At 39.5% G+C, this 10,437-nt stretch overlaps 1 protein-coding gene across 3 annotated transcripts; it reads right to left on the bottom strand.

The window, feature by feature from the left end:
* Positions 1–177: 177 nt before the first annotated feature.
* Positions 178–10,347, bottom strand: LOC128016193 (WAS/WASL-interacting protein family member 1). 3 transcript variants are annotated; one of them, XM_052600669.1, is made up of 9 exons: positions 10,269–10,347; positions 9,918–9,991; positions 5,196–5,281; positions 4,648–4,777; positions 4,263–4,415; positions 3,270–4,016; positions 2,971–3,180; positions 1,948–2,061; positions 178–1,753 (listed from the first exon to the last, which is right to left on the bottom strand). In XM_052600669.1, the coding sequence occupies exons 3-9, from the start codon at positions 5,244–5,246 to the stop codon at positions 1,701–1,703; spliced, it is 1,458 nt and encodes a 485-aa protein (XP_052456629.1). In that variant the 5' UTR covers positions 5,247–5,281; positions 9,918–9,991; positions 10,269–10,347; the 3' UTR covers positions 178–1,700. The 3 variants fall into 3 exon arrangements, with proteins under 3 accessions (XP_052456629.1, XP_052456630.1, XP_052456628.1); XM_052600670.1 differs by having other exon boundaries at positions 10,181–10,309; XM_052600668.1 differs by lacking the exon at positions 10,269–10,347 and having other exon boundaries at positions 9,918–10,118.
* Positions 10,348–10,437: the final 90 nt, after the last annotated feature.

Raw genomic sequence — 10,437 nt, forward strand, 5'->3', positions numbered from 1 at the left:
ATCATAAAAAACACACACACAAACACACACACACATACACAAAATAATAAATAAAAGTGCACTGAAATGATAAAGAACATGCTTACAAAATACATTAAATGATCTACTGAAAATGCAAGAAAAGCATAAAAGAATTAATACTGAAATGCGCTATTTTAATGAAAGGAAAAATCCAGCTTCATTTGCATGTTTATTTAGAAAACAACATATTTGGTACACCAGAATAGCAAAGACTGTTTGTAATGAAGTAAATATACAAATTAAATATCATAATATGTTGTATGAAATGTGCATCTACAGACATAAAGAGAACATCTAAAGTACCAAATTAAGATATAATAGAAAATAAATCAGAGGACTTTATTATTACTAATAATGGTGGTGGCAAATATTGTTTCTTTTTGGCTGTGCAATCATCAGTCTCCTCTCTGATAAATTCAAGATGCTATGCTACATTGCATATATCACTGAAATGTTCCTTTTTTAACGTTTCACTAAAAGGCCTTTGTAAGTAATCTCTTCATGTAAACAAACATAAGGCAGCATAAACCAAGCTTCTTGATTCTTTCAAAACAAATGAAATGTAATTCAAGGTGTGATACACTTATTGAATATACTTTCAGTCAAGCGCTTTAGGCAAATATAACAGCACACATCGGAGAAATATCCATAATGCAACATAATACTGAGCTAACATTAACAAAGCAAGCAAGTGCATACATATATCATAAAATCTAACACATTTTTGGCTATTTGGCTTACAAACCCACTTGTATAGGATTTTAAGGCAAAACATCTTTCATTTAAAGCTCAGTCCTATACAATGTCAGCTCTCAGGCTTATTTAAATGGGGGATGATCTAAAAAGTCTTTAATAAAGGACATCTACATCTTCCCATAAAGTCAGTCCTTGCTATTTTCACATCAGATCACATGCATATGTGAACAAATCAATCTGCAACAGAGTACTGACAGACTGCAGCTCTGCTTATTAGAGAGAATTTAGCATTCTGTATATCATTGTGGCCCTTATCACCACATACACATACTGGTACTAAAGCAAACACACACACACACATACACACACACACTCTTTTAACATTTTTAACACACCTAGTAACTTCTTCAGTCTGATATTGTTCTCGCTACCTGACATCTTACCTTTTGAGGGCTAGAAATGTCAATGCTATATAACCACTGTGTTGTATGAAAACAGGAAGGTAGGGGGCGCCAAAACGCACCAAAAATACTTTAATGAAAACTGTTGCATTATCTCTCAAAATATGATATTCTGTATGAGACTTAAGTGCATCTAAAATAGCAAGAATAATAGTAAGTGTGACAGCCAAAAAGGCGAAACATTCACACTCTCCTGAAGGCCAATGAAATGCTGCAACAACTCATCATACTCAGAAAAATACTCAAAAATAAAGTCAAACTTAGCTGTAGTATCACTGTAGAGCTCATCACTTGACATACTCATAATAGCCATTATGTATTCATCTCCAAAGCATACAAAAACAACATAGTATAAAATATATGTTGTCTGTAATATAATACAATATGTTGTTATTTTTATAGTTCTTTTAGCATTTTTTTAATGAATGACTCATTCATTACAACATAAAAAACAGACAGTACCAGATAAAATAAGATAATTGGGTAGGGAAGGATTGTCAGGCCCTGAGACAACAGCTTCTTTCACCTAGGTATGGGGGGCAGGGGAGGTGCACCTCGCTCTTTCCTTCCTGAACCTGAAACAGACAGAAATATACAAACACACACACAGGCACATAAACAACTGGGTAAGACCATGATTGTGCTGAGAGCACTGAATGTTATTCGAAGCATTCACTGGCATGTGGAAGCGACAGCTGCGGGTTGGTTTTATCTATGTGCATGGCAACAAAACCGGATCTGATGAGAGAAAACATCTGTGGTTGGTTACCTCGGCTTTCGTTCCTGGCCAATCTGCTAGGATAGGTCTTCTGACAGGGAATGTAGGGCTCTGGGGGTGGAAGATCCGATACAGGTCGAAACGTGAAGCGTGATTCCCACTCATCTTGGAAAAAAAATCAAATGCAAACACCATTGATTTCCAGCATTTCCTACTTATGAATCTATGTTACTTTCAGTGTTATTTACAGCTCTATAGGAGTAAATGAAATCACAAGGAACATGCCTGGGTCAATACATGTTCTAGTACTGACACAACATATGTGAAACGCCTTCAATTAGCCCCCAAATAATTTGACTGACCGGTAAGTTTGTGAACACGAACAAAAAACAGTAATGCACTTACAATAGAGGTATGTAGGGAAAGGCACTCTGAAGGTTTTAAAGTATTAATGTGAACTATTTATGTAAAAGCCCCTTCCTTTATTTTTCCATTCCATTATTTGTTATTACTTGAGATGTAGTTAAAATTGTTTAGCTGTGAAATTACTGTTCGAAGCTGATGACGTTCTTGGTTATTAGTTTAGCCCTAAATTATTCTTTACACATAGTTTACAGTACGTTTAGTGCTCATGACTTACATTTCATCATCATCACACAGGCATACTGCACATGTGCAAACAGATTTTTCTTACCATGCATACTCTACGTTTAGATGGCACATGCGTCTTGAATTGTTTTGCACTAATTAGGTAGCAACACTGCCCCGGTCTTTTTTTGTTAATCAAAAAAAAAGTAAGCCATAGAACAAAAACATTAAAACAATAGATTTAGCAACAATAGATGCCCACGGGGACACCTGCTTGTGTGAGGAGGTTAAGAGATAAGTGCAGCTCTGTGACATACATTTCTGTGAAATATCTTGTGACATAAATCTCATTCATCAAGCAAATGGGTTCACAGTGTATCCATGGTGTACAGTCTTCTGGTAAATTGCACCAATGCAAAACAACAAAATAATTGAGATTAACTCTTGGTAAACTAAACTAACAAGTGTATAGGAATGTCACAATACCTATATGATGTCCCTGACTGTGGTATCCATTGCCCATAGGTGGGGGAGGAGGGGGCAGAGGTCCAGAGGAGGGTCTGTCTGGTGGAAGCGGTGGTCTACTGCCACCACGGTGAGTCTCCACACCTGGTCTGTTTGGCGGAGGAGGGGCTGGTGATGACCTCACACTTCCTCCTCCTGGACGGCCAGAAAGAGGTGGAGGTGGAAGAGGGCCTGTGGACAAAAAAGACAAAGGCATAATAAAAACTGTCAAACAGGTGAGTTTGAGATTATCCTGCAACAACCTGAGACTTTTCCTCTACCTGTTCGTCCACTTGCATTCCGGCCCAACGCGGGTGGTCTCTCAGAAGGAGGTGGAGGAAGGGGTCCGGATCGCCCAGGTGGAGGGGCAGGAGGATGTGAGCCAAGTGACAGGTTCCGTTCAGGAAGGCGTGGCGTATGCTCCTCAGGAGGAGATGGATTTGGGCGTCCTGGAGGCAGAGGAGGTGCTCCACTAACAGGTGGCCGCAGAGAGGCAGGAGCAGGAGCTGGAGGAGGAGTTGGTTTACTACTTGCTGATGGTGGAGGTGGAGGGGGCGGGGTGTCCCGAGTGAGTGGCAAGGAAGAACGGTTTGCAGGGGGAACAGGTGGAGGACGGTCATCACCTCGACCAGGGGGAGGAGGAGGCCGTCCAGCATGACCAGCTGAGGGCGAAGGAATGGTAGGAGGACGACCAAATGCAGCTGGCACCGGTGGAGGTGCAGGCTGTCGCCCAGGAGGGTTTGGAGGTGGAGGGGTTGGTGCGGAACCAAGACGAGGAGCCCCTGGAAGAGAAGGCGGTCCCCTGCTCTGTGCCCCACTCTGAAAGGGCCGTGGGGCACTTGGAAGAGGTGGAGGAGGTCCTCCAGGTGTTTCAGGACGTGGTGGGGTCATTCGTGGGCGAGGGGGGTCAACGGATTCACTGCGTTGCAGAGGAGCACGAGGGGCGGGGCTAGATCCTCCTCCGAAGGGCCGTGGACCAGAGCCACGAGCACCGGGTGGCAGAAGTGGAGGTCTGACATTACTGGAGTCTGTAAGAGATAGCAAATAATCTAATAAACAGAGGTAACCTAACAAATACAAGGTAATAATAATTTTTTCACAGTTTTTTTTAAAGTAAAGATTCATTTTATGAATATAAGGTCCATAATTGGGATTGGCCAAAATTTCTATATCGTAAATCCCTGTTGAATGAATGAGTTGGAATGTGTCAGTACACAGTAGTAGTGTGTAGCAAGCTTAAGTAGTAAGTTTGAAATACATGTGTGCGTTCTTACCATCTCGCGTGGAACGCAGCTTTGGCATGCCTCCCTGGAAGAGCCCACCCAGACCAGCTGGAGCCCCACCTCCACCTCCAAACCCTCCCCCTCCTCCACCCCCACCACCTCCTCCTCCTCCTCCAGGCCCACCTCCACCACCACCTTTGGGTTCTGTCAAAACAAGCATGTATTTAATATTCTGGACTGGAGTGCAAACCCGCCACCAATAAGTGTTGTTACTCATTATACACGCAAAAAAATATTAACATACAAAGGAGTTTTGAAAGTACAGCATAAAAAACCTGTTTAAATATATGTGTCATATTAAATTTAATTGCAGCTGTTTTGGTGCATAGATACTGTAAACATAGCCAGTGTCTCTCAATGAGATGCAGGTTCTTACTGTCAAGTATAGGGGCGCTACGGTCATTAGTAACCGCCTTCTTTAGCCTTGCTCCTTTGCTGATGTCTGACAGCAGAGCATTCCTGCCCTGCTGCTCCGATCTATTCAAGACAGGCTTCTCAATGTTTGCCTGTGAGAAATAGAAGCACAAATATTTTCTGTAGATATCATTAAAGCACTGGTGCCCCAAAGCTTTACCACTTAAGACTGGGACACACTAAATTACTTTTGACTAGATTTTTGTCTAGAAGAGTTGACAATAGTGCAGATATTGGGCAGACGCGTTAACAGATTTGACAAAAAATAATAATAATCACAGTGTATGTATCCAGTTTTTGTTTTGGCTTCAGGCTATTATTTCTTCCAGTCCATCCATATATTATTTGCTTGATATTTTGAGCTAGGTTAGAACACATATTGTTTTCATTTGTCATGCTTCTTTTAGCAACAAGGTGCTTGTTTTTCTCTGTAAGTGTATGATGCCTAGAGTTTTAAAATCTGATCAGATGTAGTGTGTAGTGTATGTAGTGTATTTACTGTGTGTGTACCTTAGAGAAGGTGGGGGGTGGCGGAGGGGGAGGTGGAGGAGGTACCGGCATTTTTTCTCCTTGTTGTCACCTCCTCTCACTGAGTCCTGACAAACAGAAAGAGATTTTTTTATAAACATTTTATATTTTTAGAAGAAATTGTGTTGCTTGTTGCCATAATATTTACTGGTTTCCAAAGTGATGTTACGCAGTTGCTAGGGTGTTCTAGTGGGTTACTTGCATTAAAAAAGTTTTTCAAAAAAAAAAGTATTATTATTTCTTCGAAAAAAAACACCAATTACTTCTTAATAATTCATGGTAGTTTAAAAAAAATGCAAAATATATTTACATTTTTATAAATCGTTGATTACAAACTAAAATATTTATTTTAAAATATATATTACTAAAAGTATTTATGTTGCATCTTCAAACATCAGGCCTCAGAAGTATTCATTGGTCAAGCATACCATAAGCCCCTCCTCTGTACACATGTAGCCTATAATGAGACACTGACATTGCGTCACATGAGCGTTTGATTGCTTGACACAAGAGCCTCATTAGATTCCAGCACATATCTATCTTTATTAATATTCGTACACATACGTAGTTGTCCATGAGACCATAATCTTGGACCTTGAAATAATAACAGTGGTGCTTTAACACCTCTAACAGGAAACCCAAATGTAGCATGAATAGAAAAAACATCATCACACCTTTCAGGTTAAAAAAAAACCAGACCCGAGACATTCACTAAATCACTGGTAACAATCTAACCACACCACATGACCCTACTAAAGTGGTCTCACGAGGCCACAAAGTTTTGAATGGGTTGAAAGTAAGTAGCAAGTCTGGAAATGTCCTCTTGTGCAATTTACCAAGATCCCTTTTTTGGGCATGCAATGACAACCTAAGGCCATAATGACAACAAAAAAAAAAAAAGAAGAAGAAGATAATTCCTGAAATGTAGAAAGCATACTGGAATAGGCTAGTTCTCATAATATTCTCTCACACACTCATACAACTAATAGAGTAATGCCAACAATGAAAAACTTTTCTCTGAGTTCAAGGTTGATAAAGGCCTCTCACTGCTGACATCCGGAAGAGATCATAAACAGGAAGAGCTACAGCAATATACCTCTCACTTCTCATTTACTATGTCATAAACACACATCCATTAGTTAATATCTTGCAGACAAGCGTAGTAAAGAAACGACAAAAGGTTAAAAACCACAAGTGGGAACACAGATGAGACTCAAAGAGAACAAGTCAACACACAAATACCCAGAAACACTCAGTTTACAAGCTCTTTAAAGGGTCTGCTCTTTCATCACCAGGTTCTCTCATGGGCGTCTCTTTCTTTCACTTCCCCTCTCTCTCCTTCTCTCTCAGGTAATTTTATTCAGAGGTAAGTGGACATCCGGTCAGTTTGGCAAACGGTCTGATCGCTGTAAAGTAAGCAAACTTCCTGACGAATGTTACATCACCTATGTAAAATCCAAGAGCAATGCTTTTAAATGTATTTTAAAAGTAAAGTGATGTTAAAATTATTTCTCTAGACAACTAGTGTAAATACTGTGTGCGACACTTAAAAAAATTGCTCTGTTTTGTTTTAGCAACCCGATCATTGGTGCATTTCCCAAAATCACTTTTAGCCACCAATAGTCAGAGGTTATGTCATTACAACCTGATTCAATTATTTTAACATTTCCCAAAACCATAGTTTCAATGAATATTTGCAAAAGGCAAACCGTAATGACTGGGAACAAAAATAGTGGAACAGACCTCAGATGCCATGTTTGATACATGTTGATACAACAGCATCTCAGGGAAATTACATTGCAGAGAAAGCTGCTGACTCAATGAACCACATCTATATGAGAGTGTACATCAAATCCATACTTTAAGGGATAGTTCAACTGAAAATGAAAATTCTGTCATTAATTATCCACCCTCATCCTGCGTTATCTTTCTTTATTTTGAATGAATACTGAATTTTATAAACAGCTAGTCTCAAAGCTCTTGTGGGACTTTTATGGCTTACATCAAAAATTGTAACTGATATGCACTGCCAGATACCATGCAATGCTACATGAAGAAAAAAACATTATTTTAGCAGTTATGGTTGGTGATGCAACCTTTCCATGATTTCTGAGATAAACTGAAGACGGCATGAGAGAAGAGGTACACAGTAAAAGTTCCTGGACATGGACTATATTTACATACCAGTGTCTTGAGAGAGAACAGTGGAGATGGACTATGGAGAAAGTGATGCTGGATATCCACTCTACAACTACCATGTCCGGATGGTGTTTACATCCAGCAGTCTGAAATGTCATCCTGTCTTAAACAGTGCCTTTGGCTGGACATTGTATTCTTTCTGGAATTGGTCTATGCCAAGTGTGTGTGTTTTAGAGTGCCAGTGTTTTATACAAGCACATAATGCATTTCACCTCTGTACCAGTCAAGACAGTTAACCCTGCTCCTGATTTGCATACAATGTGTTCTAAATAGCAAGTGAAATTTCCAACTTTCACATTTGATGTATATGTATCATTTATATTGCAGAACAAACCACGAGAATGCTATTAAACAAAGCAAAAAAACATTGGAATTCCCCAAGGGAACCCAAATTAGCCTTCCAGATAGTCCCTATTATCTTCATCATATAACAGAACAACTGGTGCAACAGTCAGGTTCCAGACGTAAAAATCCCATTTATATTCTCCACAGGGGAACTGATTTTGAACAATAATTGATTAACCTTTAAAGATAGACCTAATGTGAGCTATGTAGCTGATAATCAGTCACATATTAAAGACATAAATCACACAGTCTTGTACCTTTGTCTTTTAGTCCAATTTTGAAATACACTTTTCCTTCAAATCAAATTGTGTAACGTCGTGATTCGCCTCGTAGTTGGTTGGCTTGAGTCATGGCCTATTTATAACATTCTAACAAATACTTAAAAAAAAAATACCTATGGGGGAAATTAATTGAAAAAATAATTCCAGAACCAACGTCACTGAAAAAGTGTTTTGCACTGTTGCACTCTACTGAAATGCAGCGTATTAGTCCCAGAATTTATGGAATTCAAATGTAAGCCCGATGTCAACATTGAAAAGTTAAATTTAAGATTTCCAGTTCCCACCAAATAATTGTTAAATCAAGAAACCGAAAATGGAGGTGGAGTCCTTCAACCACAACTTGCTACATCATACATGCAAAATCAGACAGGAAGAAGCCACCCACTGAGAACCATATCTATGTTTATTTGAAAGTTCAGAATTTCAGTCAATTTCACTTAGCAATGCTTGCTGAAATTAACACATCACAAGCAAACAAAAAAATGGCTTACGAATGCTCAGCTTGCATAATGTGAGCATGTTTGAGAAAATAAAGTGCCCACTGTCTCTCCATCACTTTGTAGGCAGTCTTTATTGTCCACTTCCTTTCTGAAACTCAGCATAACGTTGACACCTCTGGCTACATGCATCTAATGGGTGATCTCAGATCCCGTCACATGATTTCTGACTCTCTTCAAATCGCAGATCAAATAAAACACTAAACCAGACGTGAGAGAAGTAGAAGTTATGACAGTTCTTCAGTCACTGAGAGGAAGTTAATGCAGAGAAAGAACTCTATTTGTATGACTTATGCAGAGTTGCAGACTAAAATTACTTGTTCCTTCTTAAGTTCTCACTAAAAACTGCATGTCTGTTTTCACAGTCTCAACAGTAGCTCACTGTGATTTTTAAAAAAAAAACGGTTGCTAAATAGTGTCACATTTCACGCTTGGTGAAAACCACATGAGAAAATCAAGAGGAGGATTTGACGTCGACATCAGCACTCATAAAAGTCTTTAATGGAAGAAGCAAGTTTGCTTGAAAGCAACATTTTCCAGCTATTTAACGTTCAAAACATTTTCATGTGAGGAAAACATACAATCTCAACACACAACAATGTGCACTGAGGTACTGCATTTAAGAGGAAAACGGCTAAAAAAAGTGGTCTTCAATTCACAAGAAGAAAGCTTACAAATTAAAGAAAAAGGGGAGGGGAAAGCATATGACTTGCATTGTATTTCACCGTGGAGACCCCGTGGCCTGTCAATTAGAACCACATGCTCATACCAGTCCGATTCATTTCCACTGATCGGTTCTTTTGAACAGTTTATAAAAAAAGAGACTCATCAATTATTTTATGTCATATATGAATTGCGCCTAAATTGGTTTAATGAGCCGTTGCATTCGACTCGACAAACGATCAAACCGATTCAGTTCTATTCGTGAACAATCCAATCGGTCAAAATCTGACCGATTCGATCAAAAAGATCCGACTCAGAGAACGATTAATTCACAAAACAGAAATTGCTCGTTACTACAGCTGATTAAATAACTGGGACATGACAACGGTAATTAGTTTGACTTAGTTTCCAGAGGGAAAAACACTTAAGATTGGTTGCGTCTCTAAACTACAGTTTTTTTTAACTCATTCACCCTGCCACATATTAACGCTCAAACTGGCAACCCAGGAAGTGGGGGAGCCTCTGCTTCCCCTGAAAGTTGGCACCGTTTGCGCTTTTGTGGTTGAAATAGTAGTTTTAAACATAACACTTTATCCAAACAACAACAACCTAACAAAATACTTACGAGTTTGCAGCAATAAATAAATCACGGGAAATCTGGTCATAAATTAGATCCTTGAGACGGGCATTTTAGAAAGCAACGGGCTGCGAGAACTTACCGGTGGTTTGCGTCTTTTTTTCCGCGTCCTGCGCTTACGAACCAAATGCAGCAACGATCATCATCATGAAGCATCTACAAAAAAAGAGGGGAACACAAGTTTTGAGCCACTCCTTCATGCCATGGCAGAAAACACACACACAGACACAACTTCTCTCCACTGTTTCCGCCCACAGCGCGTGCTGCCGACAACCCATCAAATTCGCAGGAATAACATTAAAATCGTATCGCTTGAACAATGCATGCAAAAAAATAAATAAGTACGTTTCAGCAGTATCACTTCTCATTAAATGAGGGAAGTACAGCTCAATGTTTCGAATAAGTAGTGATCTCTTTTAATCCGTTCCTTTACCCAGTTTTTCTTCCTCCACCAACACAACAGCTCTTCGTTCCCTTTATCCGGGACATTCATCTGTGATGCAACGTTTCCAGATGTGTGCGACTGCCTCGAGCTGAGCTCAAACAACTGTCAAACTCTGCACAGTGTGTGACAGAAAAAGCTTGAGCGCTGTATGAATGTT

Source organism: Carassius gibelio, chromosome A6 (assembly GCF_023724105.1).
Source record: "Carassius gibelio isolate Cgi1373 ecotype wild population from Czech Republic chromosome A6, carGib1.2-hapl.c, whole genome shotgun sequence".
In the NCBI taxonomy this organism is placed as follows: domain Eukaryota; kingdom Metazoa; phylum Chordata; class Actinopteri; order Cypriniformes; family Cyprinidae; genus Carassius; species Carassius gibelio.